The 18,657-nt window shown below is 57.4% G+C and overlaps 3 protein-coding genes across 6 annotated transcripts in view; 1 reads left to right on the top strand and 2 right to left on the bottom strand.

Moving 5' to 3' along the window:
- Nucleotides 1-2,743: 2,743 nt before the first annotated feature.
- ALKBH7 (alkB homolog 7) lies at nt 2,744-5,532 on the top strand. Its single transcript, XM_033200208.1, has 4 exons — nt 2,744-3,342; nt 4,562-4,735; nt 4,824-4,948; nt 5,082-5,532. The coding sequence occupies exons 1-4, from the start codon at nt 3,139-3,141 to the stop codon at nt 5,242-5,244; spliced, it is 666 nt and encodes a 221-aa protein (XP_033056099.1). The 5' UTR covers nt 2,744-3,138; the 3' UTR covers nt 5,245-5,532.
- PSPN (persephin) lies at nt 5,418-7,548 on the bottom strand. The gene is made up of 2 exons (XM_033200209.1): nt 5,961-7,548; nt 5,418-5,884 (listed from the first exon to the last, which is right to left on the bottom strand). The coding sequence occupies exons 1-2, from the start codon at nt 6,253-6,255 to the stop codon at nt 5,562-5,564; spliced, it is 618 nt and encodes a 205-aa protein (XP_033056100.1). The 5' UTR covers nt 6,256-7,548; the 3' UTR covers nt 5,418-5,561.
- Nucleotides 7,549-9,846: 2,298 nt separating this feature from the next.
- Nucleotides 9,847-18,657, bottom strand: part of GTF2F1 (general transcription factor IIF subunit 1) — a 16,006-nt gene continuing 7,195 nt past the window's right edge. The window contains exons 5-14 of one of the 4 annotated variants that reach the window (XM_033200205.1): nt 18,341-18,511; nt 13,739-13,923; nt 12,138-12,291; nt 11,976-12,037; nt 11,781-11,900; nt 11,544-11,617; nt 11,324-11,462; nt 10,994-11,111; nt 10,699-10,907; nt 9,847-10,320 (exon numbers count right to left, since the gene is read on the bottom strand). In XM_033200205.1, coding sequence (XP_033056096.1) covers nt 10,703-10,907; nt 10,994-11,111; nt 11,324-11,462; nt 11,544-11,617; nt 11,781-11,900; nt 11,976-12,037; nt 12,138-12,291; nt 13,739-13,923; nt 18,341-18,511 — 1,228 coding nt within the window. In that variant the 3' untranslated portion in view covers nt 9,847-10,320; nt 10,699-10,702. Of the gene's footprint in view, nt 10,321-10,673; nt 10,908-10,993; nt 11,112-11,323; nt 11,463-11,543; nt 11,618-11,780; nt 11,901-11,975; nt 12,038-12,137; nt 12,292-13,738; nt 13,924-18,340; nt 18,512-18,657 lie in introns of those variants that run through there. The other 3 variants (XM_033200203.1, XM_033200206.1, XM_033200207.1) reach the window with 3 other exon arrangements.

The following is an 18,657-nucleotide window of genomic DNA, read 5'->3' as shown; positions in this document are numbered from 1 at the left end:
GAGGTGAACCACGGAGCGTTTTGAGAAGAGGAAGGAAAATAAGGATGACTGGGACTCCTGAGGAGTGCACCCTGGACAGAAACTGGAGAGCAGTTAGGAGAGCTGGAGTAATCCAGATGAAAGCTGATGGCAACCCTGGCCGAGTGGTGAGAAAAAGTCAGATTCTAGCTACGTGGGAAGTGACAGAGAGAGCAGTTTCCAGAAATTCCGAGCTGATGGCCCAAAGCAGGAAGATGGAGACCTGTCACCTGAGATGGGAAGTGTAGGGAAAGGAACAGGCTTGGGGAGGGATCGGGACTTGATTTTGGATTATGACTGGTGTTTGTTATGTCCCTCGACATCAGGGTCAAGAGGTTGAAATAACAATGTAGGCGGCATTAGCATGTAGGTTAATTACCAGTCAGACTGAGACCTGGCTGTTGGATTCGGTGCTGTGGATGTCACTGGTGGCCTTAAATCAGGGCATTTCTGGTACTGTGGGAGCCAAAAGCCAGGCTGGAGTGGATCCAGAAAGAATAGGAGGAAACATCAGACATAGACAAGTCTTTCGAGGAATTACACTATTTCCTCGATAGTGTAGTGATTACTACACTAAGTGGAGCAGGGGGTTGGGGGGTGGATGTAGCCGGAGGGAGAAATGGGGTCAATAGTTTTCAAAATTCAAGCATTCAGGAGGGAGGCGGGCTATGCTTAGCAGTTACAGTGTTGCACTTTGCATTATGGACATTAAAAATACATAACAAAAGTACCCTGAGCTTTGAGAGGCTGAGGGGAGAGGATCACCTGAACCCAAGAGTTCGAGGCTACAGTGAGCTACAATCCTGCCCGTGCACTCCAGCTTGGGCAATAGAGGGAGAAAATAATAAAACATTTTATTATTATTATTCTGTAAAAAATAATAATAAAATATAGGCCGGGAATGGTGGCTCACTCCTGTAATCCCAGCACTTTGGGAGGCCAAGGCAGGCGGATCACCTGAGGTCAGGAGTTTGAGACCAGACTGGCCAATGTGGTGAAACCCCATCTCTACTAAAAATACAAAAATTAGCCAGGTGTGGTGGCAGCTGCCCGTAATCCCAGCCACGTGGGAGGCTAAGGCAGGCAAATAGCTTGAACCTGGAAGGCTGAGGTTGCAGTGAGCCAAGACCGCACCATTGCACTCCAGCCTGGGTGGCAAGAGGGAAATTCGGTCTGAAAAACAAAACAAAAAAAGCTGGGCATGGTGGTTTGGTGCCTGTAATCCCAGCTATTTGGGAGGCTGAGGCATGGGAATCACTTAAACCCAGGAGGCAGAGGTTGCAAATCTCCAGGGCCCAAGATCGTGCCACTGTGCTCCCGCCTGGGCAACAGAGTGAGACTGTCTCAAAAATAAATAAAAATATAAACAAAAGTAGAGAAAACAGGGTAATGAGACCCCACGTACTTATCACACCAGTTCAACAATTAATTCACGGTTAAATGTGATTCTTCCCTACCCGACCCCCTCCCTGCCTCCACAGCCTGGATTATGTGGAAGAAAATCCCAGAGATCTTTTCATCTGTAAATATTTTTTTTTTCAGTTTGCATTTGTAAAATACGAGGACTTTTTTTTTCTTTTTTTTCGATACAAGAGTTTTGCTGTGTCGCCCAGGCTGGAGTGCAGTGGCGGGATCTCCGTTCACTGCAACCTCCACCTCCTGGGTTCAAGCAATTCTCCTGCCTCAGCCTCCTGAGTAGTTGGGATTACAGGCGCGCGCGCCACCACGCTCGGCTCATTTTTTGTATTTTTTTTTTTTTTTTTGAGACGGAGTCTCGCTCTGTCGCCCAGGATGGAGTGCAGTGGCCGGATCTCAGCTCACTGCAAGCTCCGCCTCCTGGGCTCACGCCATTCTCCTGCCTCAGCCTCCCAAGTAGCTGGGACTACAGGCGCCCGCCACCTCGCCCGGCTAGTTTTTTGTATTTTTTAGTAGAGACTTGGGGTTTCACCGTGTTAGCCAGGATGGTCTCGATCTCCTGACCTCGTGATCTGCCCGTCTCGGCCTCCCAAAGTGCTGGGATTACAGGCTTGAGCCACCGCGCCTGGCCTTGTATTTTTAATAGAGACTGGTTTTCACCATGTTGGCCAGGCTGGTCTCGAACTCCTGACCTCAGGTGATCCGCCCGCCTCGGCCTCCCAAAGTGCTGGGATTACAGGCGTGAGCCACCACGCCCGCCCGAGGAATCAAAAAGACAACCATAATGCCATTTTCTTTTTTTTTTTTTTTTTTTTTTTTTTTTTTTGAGACGGAGTCTCCTCTGCCGCCCAGGCTGGAGTGCAGTGGCCGGATCTCAGCTCACTGCAAGCTCCGCCTCCCGGGTTCACGCCATTCTCCTGCCTCAGCCTCCCGAGTAGCTGGGACTACAGGCGCCCGCCATGTCGCCCGGCTAGTTTTTTTTGTATTTTTAGTAGAGACGGGGTTTCACGGTGTTAGCCAGGATGGTCTCGATCTCCTGACCTGGTGATCCGCCCGTCTCGGCCTCCCAAAGTGCTGGGATTACAGGCTTGAGCCACCGCGCCCGGCCCCATAATGCCATTTTCAAACCTAAAGCAAAGTAATACGGAGACAGGGAAATGAAGCCTTGCTTTGACCTTTTACCATAAGCCCTAACTGAATAGCTGGCCCCACCACACTCATAATCGTGGCCTTGACGTCAGTCCCCTACCCCGGACCCTCATCTTGGCCTCACTGTACTCTGCCCTTAACCTCTAGCCCTAGTCGACTCCATAACTGTGGCCTTGGCCCCAGTCCCCCTGACCTCCAGACTTCAGACCAGATACTGCCCATATCCCCTTGTGGGGTCTTGGTCAAGCAACCCCTAGGTTGTACGTTTTCTCTTTAATCATTAAAGAGGCGGTGCTAAGCTGCAGACGGACTTCCGACTCAGCCAATGGTGTAAGCCAGGCAGGAGGTGGCGCCCAATAAGCTCGAGAGGAGGCGGGTTCTGGAAGGAAGCCAATAGCTTGTGAAGGCGAGTCTAGCAGCAACCAATAGACATGAGGGAGAGGCGGGACTCCGAGTGAAGTCAATCGCTGGAGGGGTCTGGCGCAGCTACAGCCAATGACTTTTGGCGGAGGCGTTCCCCAACCCTGGCCTCTCCCATGACCCCGGTCCGGGACTATGGCCGGGACTGGGCTGCTGGCGCTGCGGACGCTGCCAGGGCCCAGCTGGGTGCGAGGCTCGGGCCCTTCCGTGCTGAACCGCCTGCGGGACGCGGCCGTGGTGCAGCCTGGCTTCCTGAGCACGGCCGAGGAGGAGACGCTGAGCCGAGAACTGGAGCCCGAGCTGCGCCGCCGCCGCTACGAATACGATCACTGGGACGCGGTGAGACTGGCAGCGCGGGGGGCGAGGGGCGGGGGCTCGTCGGGGGCGCGGCCTGGGGACGTGGAGCACCGGATGGGGCGAGAACACGCTGGGGGCGGTACCTAGAGCGGGGATTTGGAGCTGGGACAGAGGATACGAGCGCCGGGACGGGCCAGGGTTACACTGGGGGCGGTTACAGTGCAGTCTAGCGTTGGGGCGGGGATACGGTGCTGGGCGGTGGGGGGAGGGGCAGGGAGTCGGGCGCAGGGATGGGGCGGGGCCACGCTGGGGGCGGGGACAAAGGAGACCGGCGCAGGGATGGGGCGGGGACACTGGGGGCGGGGACAGGAGTCTAGCGTACGGACGGGGCGTGGCCACGCTGGGGGCGGGGACAGTGGGGACCTGTGCTGGGATGGGGCGTGGTCACGCTGGGAGGTGGTTACAGCTCAGTCGAGCGTGGGGGCGTGGCTAGGTGGGGGTGGGCCAGGGGGTTGGGAGTGGGGTTGGGGTGCGATTACGCTGGCAGCAGTTACCGTGCGGTAGAGCGTGGCAGTTGGGATTGGGGCGTGGTCAGGTCGTCGAGCGCATGGATGGGGCGGGACCAAGCTTGGGGCGGGGTCCGAGGAGTCAAGCGCACAGATGGGTTGGGGCCATGCTGGGGGCAGGGGGCCGGGGAAGTCGTTTAGAGACGGCAGAACCAGGCTGTGAGCGGAGATAGGGGAGACACACATGCTGGGATGGGGCAGGGCCTTGTTGGGGTCGGTAGCTAGAGCAGGGATTTGGGAGCCGGGCTATGGTGGGAGCCGGGCTCTGGTGGGAGCTAGGCTGAAACTCAGGCTGTGGGAGGGTGGGACCTGGGGGATGAGAACACTGGGGTCAGGGAGAGCACTTCTGCGATCTGGGACCAAGGTTAGGGTCAGAAACGGATGTGGAACCAGATGATGTTGAGAGACAGAGACAGGACACTTGGGTGGGGTCAAGTTGTGGGGAGACTCAGCCAATTGAATATTGGGGCCGGGCCAGCATTGGGGACCTGAAATTGTAGCCTCATGGTGAGTACTAAGGGCTGAGGTCACACCTAGGTAGGGCCATGGTTGGGGGGACTAGGGGAGTTTGAGTTGAGGGCAGGGTCGAAAGTCACATTAGGGACACCAGCCCCTTTCCCTGTTTTCTGCCCTCCATGCCTCCATTTCCTTGTTCCCTCTGGGAGCTCCCAGGCTTGACCAAGCTCTCTGTGCAGGCCATCCACGGCTTCCGAGAGACAGAGAAGTCGCGCTGGTCAGAAGCCAGCCGGGCCATCCTGCAGCGCGTGCAGGCGGCCGCCTTTGGCCCCGGCCAGACCCTGCTCTCCTCCGTGCACGTGCTGGACCTGGAAGCCCGCGGCTACATCAAGCCCCACGTGGACAGCATCAAGGTGGGCAGAGGCCTATGCCTTGGCACTCCCAGCCAGGGGATAGGCAGGCCAGACAAGAGCCTGACCCATCCCCACACCCCTTTTGCAGTTCTGCGGGGCCACCATCGCTGGCCTGTCTCTCCTGTCTCCCAGCGTTATGCGGCTGGTGCACACCCAGGAGCCGGGGGAGTGGCTGGAACTCTTGCTGGAGCCGGGCTCCCTCTACATCCTTAGGTACCTCCAGCCCTCTCCAAAGAAGCCTTTACCCCAGGGCCTGTGTGGGAGGCAGCAGGGGGCTGGAATCCAGATCTGCCTGGAGCAGGGGCTGCCTTCCTTGCACCCAGTCACAGCCTGTTTCCTCTTGCAGGGGCTCAGCCCGTTATGACTTCTCCCATGAGATCCTTCGGGACGAAGAGTCCTTCTTTGGGGAGCGCCGGATTCCCCGGGGCCGGCGCATCTCTGTGATCTGCCGCTCCCTCCCTGAGGGCATGGGGCCAGGGGAGTCTGCACAAGCGCCCGCAGCCTGCTGACCCCCAGCTTTCTACAGACACTGGATTTGTGAATAAAGTTGGGGAATGGACAGCCTAACTGGGACATTGCAGTGGCTGCTTGCTGGGGCCGGGATCTGCAGGGGAACCCAGGATGTCACTGGCCCACGGGAGCTCCAGGTGTGGCTGGCTGGACACACGGTCAAGGTCACACGGCCGGGAGAGTGGTGTCCTTTATTGCATTCATTGCTGGTCGCCCCCGCCCACTCCCATCCTTGTTGTCTCTGCATCCTGGTCTCCAATAAATAAGTCAGCCGAGCTCCCCCAGCACTGCAGCTCCTGGGTGCCAGGCCAGGCACTCAGCCACCACAGCCGCAGGCAGCCGCCGAGAGCTGGGGCAGCCGCTGCCAACGGTGGCGGTCGTCAAGAAAGGCCACGTCGGTGTAGCGAGTGGGCCAGCAGCAGGGCCCGCCGTGGGCTCGGCCCTGGCCCTGCAGCCGGGCCAGCGCCAGGCCGTGCTGGGTGTGGGCACCACGGGGGCAGCTGCCGGCACAGTAGCGGAAGATGACCTTCTCCTCTGAGGCATAGCCCAGGCCCAGCTCTGCCACCGATAGGGTCAGGCTCCACAGCTGGCATGGACCGGACGGGGCTCGGCGCAGGCGGGCAAGGGGGCGGTGGGTGCCTGTGGGAGAGAAGGGCGCTGACAGTGAGCAGGGTCAGGGCTGGGGGAAGTTGGGAAGTCACAGAGGGTTCCTTACCCAGCCAGGTCCCTCCAGCCTTTGCCACCTGCTCAGACGAGAACTCTCCATCGGCCACTGGAGCCCCACGGGCATCAGGGCCCCAGCCCTGTCCCAGCTGCAGGGACAGGAGCAGCAGAGAGCCCAGCAGGACCTTCCCCACAGCCATTGTGATGGGCAGGTCCTGAGGGTGGGAGCTGTCCCCCGAATTTATGCCCTGCCTGGGCTGGGAGCTAACCTCTTCACTGCCGGCCCCTGCAGCCAGGAGGCCCCACGTCTGCACCAGCCCATCTCCTGCACCCTGGGATCCAGGCATCTCCTGCCCCGCACCCCACCCTTCTAAGAGTTAAGGGCTCACCCCCAGCCTACCCCACCCCGACATTCCACACACCCATTTCCTACGCCCCAGACACCCCCTGATTTACGAGTGCTGTGCTGGCGGCCGGGGCAGGCAACTGGTGTGTCCCCCGACCTGCTACCTGGAGCGGAAGTCGGGGGGCTTCGTGGGACCCCATTGGGGTCCCTCCCCACTAAGTCAGGGTGCTGGGGCTCAGGAGCCCCCACATGTATCATGTGCCGGGCGGGGTGTATGTGAGTGCTGGGAAAGGTGGCTTGGCAGGAGACCGAGTCCACGGGAACCCTCCGTGGTGGCTCCCGTCTGGAGGATTAGGACATCATGCCCCTGTCTCCGGGCCTGGCTGAGCCAGCATCAAAACAGGAAAAGGGAGAGGCCTGGGGACAGCCAAGGGTGGGGACACAAGGGGACAGGGACGCCTGTCTCGGGAAGGCCAACCTGAGAGCCCCATAACTGCAGCCCCATCCTGGGATCTGAGCATGTCAGAGCCCCTGGGGTGGAGGCCGTCCAGGTCATGGTAATGTCTAGCATGATGCAGCCAGTGAGAATAAGGGCTCTCCAGGCTTCCACACCCAGCCCTGTGTGAGCCCAGTCCCCTTCCCGGTACAGGGGAGCTCCTCAGAACCCATCCTAGTTAGCTTGGTTACAAAGTGTAAGGCAGTACCCGTAGCTTTGAATGCAAAAACAAGCAAACAGCTTGTGATTGTCCGAAGGGGTACTTGACCCTAAGCACCCACAGGATTGGTGAAAATCAGAAAACGCTCACACACAGCCCGCGTGTGACCCAGGCGCGCCCCCATGCTGTTGGTGGGGGTGTGAATTGCTAGCAGCTCTTTGGATGAGCAGCTGCTACTGGGGAATTGTAAATTACACCCTCTGCCCCAGGAGCCCTGTTTGCGGGGTTCCCCCCACACAGGCCAGTGAAACTGCCGGCACAGGGACATCTGATGCCTTCTTCGTATTAGGAAAGACTGGAAGTGACCGCAACTCCATCCACGGGGGATTGCTTCGATGATGATGATGTGGTTTTTCTTCCTGAAGTGCTTACTGAGATGATTTTCAGATGGAAAGAAAAGCCTGGGCTTGGCATGGTGGCTCACCCCTCGGGAGGCTGAGGCGGATGGATCACCTGAGATCAGGAGTTTGAGACCAGCTTGACCAACATGGTGAAACCCATCTCTACTAAAAATACATAAATGTGGTGGGCGCCTGTAATCCCAGCTACTTGGGAGGCAGAGGCAGCAGAATTGCTTGAACCTGAGAGGTGGAGGTTGCAGTGAGTTGAGATTGTGCCATTGCACTCAAGCCTGTTCGACAGAGTGAGACTCTTGTCTCAAAAAAGCCTGGCTGGGCCCAGTGGCTCACACCTGTAATCCCCGCACTTTGGGAGGTTGGGGTGGGGGGATCATTTGAGGTCGGGAGTTCGAGACCAGCCAGGCCAACATGGTGAATCCCCATCTCTAATGAAAATACAAAAATGAGGCCGGGCGCAGTAGCTCACGCCTGTGATCCCAGCACTTTGGGAGGCCGAGGTGGGCAGATCACCTGAGGTCAGCAGTTCAAGACCAGCCTGGTCAACGTGGCAAAATCCCATCTCTATTAAAAAATTAGCTGGGCATAGTCCCAGCTACTCGGGAGGCTGAGCCAGGAGAATGACTTGGAACCCAGGAGTCAGAGGCTGCAGTGAGCCAAGATTGCACCACTGCACTCCAGCCTGGGTGACAGAGTGAAACTCCATCTCAGAAATAAACCCAAAAAACAAAATTAGCTGGACGTGGTGGGGCGTGCTTGTCATCCCAGCTACTCAGGATGCTGAGGTAGGAGAATTGCTTGAACCCAGGAGGTGGAGGCTGCAGTGAGCCGAGATCATGCCACTGCACTCCAGCCTGGGCGACAGAGTGAGACTGCATCTCAAAAAAAAAAAAAAAAAAAAAAAAAAAGCCTGAAGTCACCCAGAATTAAGCAACGGACCTGGCATTTGAACCCAGGTCCTAACCTGAATGCAAAGCCCCTGCTCCTAACCACGGGGTCACACCACTCAGCCTCCTTGGATGAAGGTCCATGCAGTGGGGATGGCTGAGGCGAAACTGCTGAGGCAGCAGCTCCCTCGAGAGCTGCCTCCCTGCTGCCCAAGAAGGCCTGGGGGGAGAAGGGGCGGGGAGGTTGGCCTGAACTGGGACATTCCGAGGAATTAGCCGGACATCTCAGGCATTCCTGCTCGGCAGCCAAGGGCTGCAGAACTGGGTGGGGAAGACATCCACCTGCAAGTTTCCAACCACCGGCAAGACGGAAGGGATTGCCCGGAAGATGGGTTCAAAAGTAGTGGCTGCAGCCACATTCCATTTCCAGCTACATTACTGACCAGGAACTGGAAAAGCCCTACCTTACAGAACGCCTGGCAATGCCAGATCAAATATATGCATGACCAAGCTTGTAAGAAGGGAAGGAAGCCCCCCGAAAACATCCCTGGGAACCTGAAACATACGGACCCACCATCGGGGGGCGGGGGGTTGGCTTTGGCGGCCACCTAGGGACAAAGCCTGCAAGCCGAGAACCACACACAAAATGAGCTGGGTAGCTAGCGAAAGCCAAGGCGGAACCATCTGGAAGGACTGCCTGCAAAGTAGGCCACCCCGGATTCCCACAGAGCCCCCAGCTGGCCATGGGCCTCCGATCCCAAATCACAAGAAAATCGATCCCCACGGGGAGTCACAAGAAACAGAAGGCTGCCCGGGAACTTCAGCCTCTAGGTTTATCAGGCCACAAAGTCAGGGTGCGTCAAAAACATCAGCCGGGCGTGGCTGGGTGCGGTGGCTCACGCCTGTAATACCAATACTTTGGGAGGCCGAGGCAGGCAGATCACCTGCGGTCAGGAGTTCGAGACCAGCCTGGCCAACATGGTGAAACACCATCTCTACTAAAAATACAAAAATTAGCCGGGCGTGGTGGCGGGTGCCTGTAATCCCAGCTACTCGGGAGGCTGAGGCAGAATTGCATGAGCCAGGGAACCGGACATTGCGGTAAGCCGAGATTGCACCACTGTACTCCAGCCTGGGCAACAAGAGTGAAACTCCGTCTCAAACAAAACAAAAACACATTAGCCGGGCATAATCATACATGCCTGGCTGAGCCATGAGTTCAAGGCTGGCCAGGGCAATACAGTGAGACCTCACCTCTACAAAAATTTAAAAATTAGCTGGGCGTGGTGGTGTGCACTACTTGAAAGGCTAAGCGGGGAGGATGGCTTAAGCCCGGGACGTGGAGGGTGCAAGGAGCTGAGACAGTGGACACCGCAGTCCAGCCTGGGCAACAGAGCAAGACCCTGTCTCAAAAACTAAAAAACAAAAACCATGAAAGGTGGCACCAAAACATAAGGAACAAGACATTTATCCCCAACAGAATAGCAGATCTAAAACAAAGAAATCTGAGCAATTTATTTTTTTATTTACTGAGAGAGAGTCTCACTCTGTCATCCAGGTTGGGGTGCAGTGGCATGGTCTCGGCTCATAGCAACCTCCACCTCCCAGGTTCAAGTAATTCTCGTGCTTCAGCCTACAAAGTAGCTGGGACCACGGGCGCCTGCCACTATGTCTGGCTACTTTTTCGTGTGTGCCAGGATCTCATTCTGTCACCTGGGCTGGAGTGCAGCGGCACCATCCAAGTTCACTACAGCCTTGAACTGGGCTAAGCCTCCCAGGTAGTGGGGACTGCAGGCGCGTATCATCACGCCCAGCCCCAACTGAAGACTTCCTGGGGTGTGCGGTGGAAAGTCACGGCTGTAGAGAGACCTAGGGGAGTGGAAGGGAGAACTGGGGAAGTGGGCAGCACGGGCCCTTGGCCAGTGTGAGGGAGGCTGAGCCAGGAGGACAGTAAGAAGGTCTAACAGGCCTCTGAAGATTCCAGAAGCAGGGGCCACAGGGCTCAAGCTTTCCAGAATTGCTAACTATGGGGCCCAGGGAGTCAGGGAGCAGGATGCGAAGGGGCAGCGAGAGCCTGAGTTCGGGGGCAGGGCCGTGTGCCGGACAGTGGAGAAGGGGCAGCGAGAGCCTGAGTTCGGGGGCAGGGCCGTGTGCCGGACAGTGGAGCAGGGGCAGCGAGAGCCTCAGTTCGGGGGCAGGGCCGTGTGCCAGACAGTGGAGCAGGGGCAGCGAGAGGCTGAGCTCGGGGGCAGGGCCGTGTGCCGGACAGTGGAGCAGGGGCAGTGAGAGCCTGAGTTCGGGGGCAGGGCCGTGTGCCGGACAGTGGAGCAGGGGCAGTGAGAGCCTGAGTTCGGGGGCAGGGCCGTGTGCCGGACAGTGGAGAAGGGGCAGTGAGAGCCTGAGTTCGGGGGCAGGGCCGTGTGCCGGACAGTGGAGCAGGGGCAGTGAGAGCCTGAGTTCGGGGGCAGGGCCGTGTGCCGGATGGCGCCTCACTCCTTGAGGGAGAAGTGCATTTTGTCGTTGACCATCTTGCGCTCGGGGTTGAGGCGCTTGAGGATCTGGGCCAGCACATTCACCGTCTGCTCGCTGCTCAGTCCTGTCTTCTTGGTCTGGAACTTTTTCAGCAGGTCCTTAGTGGTCATGGGCTTCCGTGTCAGGTAGCGGCGCACGGCATCCTCGGTCACCTGCACGTCGCTGAGGATGGGAGGGTGGGGAAGGTGGCATCAGTGAGCTTGTCCCCGGTAGCCTTGCCCTGCCCCCTGCTGTCCTCGTCAACTTACCCGCTACTGGGTGTTGACTTGCCCGATGGCGGCTGGGGGGTCGACTTCCCAGACAGGCTCTGGGGCCCCGCGTCCAGCCGCAACCGCTTGGCTGCAGGCATCTCGCTCACCCGCTTCCCTGTGGGAGTGGCATCAGGGCTGAGTCTTGGGGGCAGGAGGCCGAACCCCTGAGCAGGACCCCGGGCTGGGCAGTGCCAGGATTAGGGTTCAGGGGGGATTGGGGACAGACAGGCCTCCACCCCCATCTCCATCTCCTCTCTGTCTTAAGCCCCAACAGAGGTCGGTCGGGAGGCCGTGGCTGTGGGGAGTGGGGAGGCCACAGGCACTCACCTTGCTCGAGTTTGCTGGCAGCCGCCCGCAGGGTGGAAGAGGTGCTGCCGCCCTCTGCGCTGGGCGTGCCTGGGCGGCTGTTGCCCCTCGAGCTCCCTCCCGACGGCTTCCGCTCTCTCTTGGGTGGCGTCTTCTTCTTCTGCGGAGGTCAGGGTGGGGTGAGGGGTGTGAGTCTGGAAACAGATGCTGAGGCCTCCCCTGTCACCGGGCTGGGCCTTACCGCCATGAAGAGGGCCGAGGAGGCCTCGCTGTCAATGTCGCTCTCCTCTGAGCTGTCCGACTCCTCGCTGCTGTCTGCGAGGCACAGGAAAGGGGTCAGGGCCAGAGCAACCCTGGGACCCGGCATCCACCCGTACCTCCACTGCAGATGAGGGAGGCCTGCAGGGGAGAGGGGAAGAGGCAGCAGAGCGCCAGGGCCAGACCCGAGCCTCCAACATGGGGGCCACACCAGCCGCACCTTTCCTGCGCTTCTTCTCCTGCGGGGTGGGCGCCTTCTTCTCCTCCTCCTCCTCCTTGTCCTCCTCGGGCGGCTTCTCCTCCTCACTCTCCTCGCTACTGTCGCTCTGCTCATCAACACCTGGGGGGACAGGGTATGAGCAAGAGCAGGGACGCGCCGCCCCCATCTCCCCGGGCCCGCCTAGCCGCCACCTACCCTTGGGCCCCTCCTCCTGCTGGGGCGGCTTGGCCTTGCTCTCAGGCTCGTCCTGGGAGCTGCTGTAAGACAGGGACGGCAGAGGGTGAGTGCGCGCCCGCAAGGCCGCACGGGGTCTGGAAGCCGCCTCCCGTCGGCCTCACCTGGAGCCGTCGGCCTCACCTGGAGCCGTCCGACATGTAGTCCACCTCCTGGCCCTCGAAGTCCCCATCGTCGCTGTCCTCGAAGGCCTCGTCGTCTGAGCCCTTCTTCTTCTTCTTCTTCCTGCCACCCTTGGCCAGCGGCACCTTCTTCTTGGCCTTGGGGGCTCTGCCGCCTGGGAAGGGAGGAAAGGAAGGAAAAGCAGGGGGAGGCAGTGGGTATCTGTTGTGTTTTTCACATTTTGTGCAGTTTTGACATCCTGGGGGGCCTCACTGACTGGGGAGACTGCCCCACCAAGGCCAGCCCGGGAGCTCAGCTCTCCTAAACAAACTCCTGGTCCAGACCCCACACCCCAACCCACGTTCTCGAACGCTCACAGACCACTCCCCCTCTCCCAGACCACCCCAGGCGAGGCACCTGACAACCAGGGACAGCCCCTACAGCCCAGAGCGCACAGGAATTATTGAAACTGGCCAGCCCAGAGTTGCAGTTTCTCATAGGAACCCCCGTAAAGACCACAGCCAGGCCAGGTGCAGTGGCTCATGCCTGTCATCCCAGCACTTTGGCAGGCTGAGGCGGGAGGATGGCTTGAGCCCAGGAGTTTCCAGACCATCCTAGGCAACACAGGGAGTGAGACCCCAGTATCTACAAAAAATACAAATATTAGGCCAGGTGCTGTGGCTCACACCTGTCATCCCAGCACTTTGGGAGGCCAAGACAGGCAGATCACCTGAGCTTGGGAGTTTGAGACCAGCCTGGCCAACATGGTGAAACCCCATCTCTGCTAAAAACACAAAAATTAGCTGGGCGTGGTGGCTGTAATCCCAGCTACTCGGGAGGCTGAGGCAGGAGAATCACTTGAACCTAGGAGGCAGAGGTTGCAGTGAGCTGAGATCGCACCACTGCGCTCCAGCCTGGGCAACAGGGCAAGACTCTGTCTCCAAAAAAAAAACAAAACAAAACTTAGCCAGGCATGGTGGTGCATGCCTGTAGTCCTGTAGCTACTCAGGAGGCTGAGGTAGGAGGCTTGCTTGACCCTGGGAGGTCAAGGCTGCAGTGAGCTGTGATTGTGCCACTGCACTCCGGCCCTGGTGAGAGAGAAAGATCCTGTCTCAAGAAAAAAAAAGAAAGAAGGGCTACAGCTCAGTTCTCCCGGGGCTCTGGCTTTGCCTCCTGACTGACATCACTGCTCCTCCAGGCAGCCTCACCTGACTCTCATTCTTTTTTTTTCTGAGACGGAGTCCATCTCTGTCGCCCAGGCTGGAGTGCAGTGGTGTGATCTCGGCTCACCACAACCTCCATCTCCCAGGTTCAAGCGATTATCCTGCGTTAGCCTCCTGAGTAGCTGGGACTAGAGGCGTGCACCACCATGCCCAGCTAATTTTTGTGCTTTCAGTAGAGACAGGGTCTCACTGTGTTGGCCAGGCTGGTCTCGAACTCCTGATCTCAGGTGATCTGCCTGCCTCAGCCTCTCAAAGTGCTGGACGACAGGCATGAGCCATCCCATCTGACCCCACGTGCCTCGAATTGCAGGGCCATGGTGAGCAACAGTAGACTTTGCCTTCACTGGCACCGCCTGAGCAGGTAACCTCTGTAGCCTAATACCCGGGCCCCGTGCTCACCCTCCTCACCGCTGGCGTCACTGGCATCAGACGACATCTCCAGGTCATCCTCCAGGTCGTGGATGCGCAGCTCGCTTGCCTTCCTGCGGCCGCGTTTCTCCTTCTCCTCCTCGTCCTCATCCTGGTCCTGATCCTTGAGCCGCCGCTGCTGCATGATGCTGAAGTGGTTCAGCACCTTGTTCCTCCTGGGGGCCAGGCACAGGGTGGTTCATGCCGGGCCTGGAACCACCCTGCACCTGCGCCTGCAGGGGGCGAGCCCTAGGGCACCACCCACACAGCCTTCAATGTGATGTGGACCCCGGGGACTTGGGCTGTGGCCCAGGACTCCCTGAAACCACACGGATAGAACCTGCCCTTCCTGCCTTCCCTTTCCACCCCGAGTCCCTCAAAGAGCAGGTCCCCATGTGCTGCTGGAGTCTCAGCACCTCCCTTGGCCTCAGAGTCTGGCCCCAATCTCCAGTCACACTGGTTTCTTGCTATTTTTTTTTTTTTTTTTTTGGAGACAGAGTCTCGCTCTGTCACCCAGGCTGGAGTGCAGTGCAATCTTGGCTCACTGCAACCTCCACCTCCCAGCTTCAAGCAATTCTCCTGCCTCAGCCTCCCAAGTAGCTGCGACTACAGGCACACACTACCACGCTCAGCTTATTTTTGTAGTTTTCGTAGGGACGAGGTTTCACCATGTTGTTCAGGCTGGTTTCAAACTCCTGACCTCAGGTGATCCACCTGCCTCGGCCTCCCAAAGTTCTGGGATTACAGGCGTGAGCCACCGCACCTAGCCCGGCCTGCGGTCCTGTTTTTTGAAGCTTCCATGAGCAATGAGACAACGTTACATTGTTCCAGTGGAAACAGTAGGTTTTGTCATTAAAGAAAAAGACATCTCTAAATTAAGATGACAAGAGATCTGGCCAGGCGCAGTGGCTCACACCTATAATCCTAGCACTTTGGGATTGGCCACTCCTCACCTGAGGTCAGGAGTTTGCGACCAGCCTGAACAACATGGTGAAACCTCGTCCCTACGAAAACTACAAAAATAAGCCGGGCATGGTGGTGTGTGCTTGTAGTCGCGGCTACTTGGGAGGCTGAGGCAGGAGAATTGCTTGACGCTGGGAGGCGGAGGTTGCAATGAGCCAAGATTGCACTGCACTCCAGCCTGGGTGACAGAGTGAGACTCTGCCTCCAAAAAAAAAAGAAGACTGCATGTGATGAGAAGTGTTAGGAATACATCTAACATGGGCAAAGCCCAGGCTGCTGTGAAAGATAATGAAACTGCTGCATAACACTGTGAGCGGCTTTACCCCACTGAGCAGTGCACCAAAAAAGTGACAGTTGGGTGCAGTGGCTTAAGCCTGTCATCCCAGCACTTTGGGAGGGGAGGCCGAGGCTGGATACTCGCTTGAACCCAGGAGTTTGAGGCCAGCCTGAGCAACATAGCCAGACCCCATCACCATTTTTAATTTTTTTTCTTTTTTTTTTTGAGTCGGAGTCTTGATCTGTCACCCATGCTGGAGTGCAACAGTGCGATCTCGGCTCACTGCAACCTCTGTCTCCCAGGTTCAAGCCATTCTCCTGCCTCAGCCTCCTGAGTAACTGGGATTACAGGTGCCCGCCACCATGCCCGCCTAATTTCTATATTTTTAGTAGAGATGGGAGTTTCACCAAATTGGCCAGGCTGGTCTCTTGGCCAGGATGGTCTTGAACTCCTGGCCTTGTGATCCGCTCTCCACGTGCCCAGCCTGAACAGCTCTTAGCTAACTAGATTTAACATCTGATCAAGAGATGGCATTCTGGCCAGGCACCATGAATCACACCTATAATCCCAGCATATTGGGAGGCCAAGGCGGGCAGATCACTTGAGGCCAGGAGTTTTGAGACCAGCCTGGGCAACACGGTGAAACCCCTTCTCTACTAAAAGTACAAAAATCAACTGGGTTTGGAGGCGCACATTTGTAGTCCCAGCTACTCGCGAGGCTAAGGCAGGAAAATTGCTTAAACTCGGGAGGTGGAGGTTGCAGTGAGCCAGGGAGCTGAGATGGCACAACTGCACTCCACCCTGGGCAACAGAGCGAGACTCTGTCTCAAAAAAATAAAAATAGGCCAGGCGCAGTGGCTCAAGCCTGTAATCCCAGCACTTTGGGAGGCCGAGATGGGTGGATCACGAGGTCAGGAGATTGAGACTATCCTGGCTAACACGGTGAAATTCCGTCTCTACTAAAAAATACAAAAAACTAGCCGGGCGAGGTGGCGGGCGCCTGTAGTCCCAGCTACTCGGGAGGCTGAGGCAGGAGAATGGCGTGAACCCGGGAGGCGGAGCTTGCAGTGAGCTGAAGTGAGCTGAGATCCGGCCACTGCACTCCAGCCCGGGCGGCAGAGCGAGACTCCATCTCAAAAAAATAAAAAAAAAAAATAAAAAAAAAGGCCGGGCACGGTGGCTCATGCCTATAATCCCAGCACTTTGGGAGGCCGAGACGGGCGGATCACGAGGTCAGAGATTGAGACTATCCTGGCTAACACGGTGAAACCCCGTCTCTACTAAAAATACAAAAAACTAGCCGGGCGAGGTGGCGGGCGCCTGTGGTCCCAGCTACTCGGGAGGCTGAGGCAGGAGAATGGCGTGAACCCGGGAGGCGGAGCTTGCAGTGAGCTGAGATCCGGCCACTGCACTCCAGCCCGGGCGGCAGAGCGAGACTCCATCTCAAAAAAAAAAAAAATAAATAAAAAATAAAAAATAAAAAATAAAAAATAAAAATAAAAAAAAAGGCCGGGCACGGTGGCTCATGCCTATAATCCCAGCACTTTGGGAGGCTGAGGCAGATCACAAGGTCATGAGATCGAGACCATCCTGGCTTACACGGTGAAACCCCATCTCTAGTAAAAATGCAAAAAAACTAGCCGGGCGTGGTGGCGGGCGCCTGTAGTCCCAGCTACTTGGGAGGCTGAGGCAGGAGAATGGCGTGGACCTGGCAAGCGGAGCTTGCCGTAAGCTGAGATGGCGCCACTGAAGTCCAGCCTGGGCAACAGAGCGAGACTCCATCTCAAAAAAGAGATGGCATTTCTCCTTTGGTTAACATCCAGGTTTTACACAATTCTATAAAATCCCAAATTCTTCTCCCTAAAACTTTCAAAGCAGATTCTAAGGAAAATACAGCAAAAGGGAACCTGCCCTCCCAGCAAAGACTGATCGATGGATTTTACAATGGAGCCCCAGGAACTCAACCAACGTGGAGCAGCAGGAAGAGCGGGGAATGCTGTTCCAGGAGACCAGGGGCACAGGCTCGGAGGCTCAAGACCTGGAGGGGAAGATGCTCTGACCGCGTGCCATTTACGGGGTTGCTTTTGGAGCTGAGCCAACCTACGACTCCAGAAATTTTAAAACCAAAGAAAATGACTAAAAACTAAAGCAGGCCGGGCGTGGTGCCTCATGGATGTAATCCCAGGACTTCGGGAGGCCGAGGTGGGCAGATCACCTCAGGTCAGGAGTTTGAGACCACCTGGCCAACATGGGGAAACCCTGTCTCTACAAAAAATACAAAATTAGGCTGGGCACGCTGACTCGGCCTGTAATCCCAGCACTTTGGTAGGCAGAGGCGGGCGGATCACAAGGTCAGGAGATGGAGACCATCCTGGCTAACACGGTGAAACCCCGTCTCTACTAAAAATACAAAAAATTAACCGGGCGTAGTGGCGGGCGCCTGTAGTCCCAGCTACACGGGAGGCTGAGGCAGGAGAATGGTGTGAACCTGGGAGGCGGAGCTTGCTGAACCTGGGAGGTGGAGCTCGCAGTGAGCCGAGATCGCGCCACTGCACTCTAGCCTGGGCGACAGAATGAGACTCCGTCTCAAAAAAAAAAAAAAACAAAATTAGCCGGGCATGGTGGTGGCTTGAACCTAGGAGGCAGAGGTTGCAATAAGCTGAGATTGTGCCACTGCCTTCCAGCCTGGGTAACACAAGTGAAATGGAGTCTCAAAAACAAACAAACAAACAAAAAACAACACTAAAGCAAGGAGGGAAAAAGGTGTTTTTTAACCCTTTGGGAGCCATCAACTCTTTGAGCATCTGCTCATCTGTGACCTGTGCAAATGCCATTTTGCAGATGCGTTCAGAGTGCCCTCCCCACCATCTGCAAACACCCTTCGGCGGTGGTGGCCCTAAGGTCTCATCCAAAACCACAACATCCAAGACCAAGTGCTCTGGGGCCCCAGCCTCGTCCCCCTGCCCACAGTCACTCTGCACTGGCCTCAGGCACTGTGTCTCTCCATAGCCCTTAACTGTACCTGCCCCACCTCTGAGGCCGATGACACTGCTACAGAAACCCTCCCAGGAGGCCCTGCCTGGAGCTGTTGCCCGGCAGTGGATCAGGCTGTGTGACCTGTGGCCTGCGGGAAGCCAAGGGGGCAGTTAGATCCCATCCTGCTCTGCCAATCTGAGCTCCAGGTCACCCCCTCCTATCTGTTTCCCCCTGAATTGACAGCTCCGAGATGGCCGAGTGGGGTCTGCCCTGGTTACCCGAGTCCCCAGCTCCCAGCACAGGGCCTGGTGATAGACCCACAGCAAGGCACCCCATTTCCCTCGCTTCTGTCCCCGACCGCCACCCAGTCCGCTCACCTCTCCCACTCCTCCTCGGCCTCCTCGGCAGTGAGCGTGCGGTGCCGGGCCAGCGGCGTGAAATTATACCAGTTGTGCACGGGGAAGGCCTCGAAGGCCCCGTCGGGGCACTGGGTGAAGATGTAGTAGGACGTGTTCTCTGTCACGCCTCCCTTCTTGATGCCCTTGAACCTGCAGGGAGCTACGATCACGGCCTGGCCCACAGAGACCGGCCCAGCCCTGCCTGTGTCCCCCCAGGCCTGCCTCCTTTATGGCACTTGCCATAGGAGGAAGACCAAGGAATGCCTATGAGGCCTTCAACCGGCTGGGCCTCGTCA

This window comes from Trachypithecus francoisi, unplaced genomic scaffold, assembly GCF_009764315.1.
Source record: "Trachypithecus francoisi isolate TF-2019V2 unplaced genomic scaffold, Tfra_2.0 Lachesis_group5, whole genome shotgun sequence".
In the NCBI taxonomy this organism is placed as follows: domain Eukaryota; kingdom Metazoa; phylum Chordata; class Mammalia; order Primates; family Cercopithecidae; genus Trachypithecus; species Trachypithecus francoisi.
This window is presented reverse-complemented; position numbering and strand designations above follow the sequence as displayed.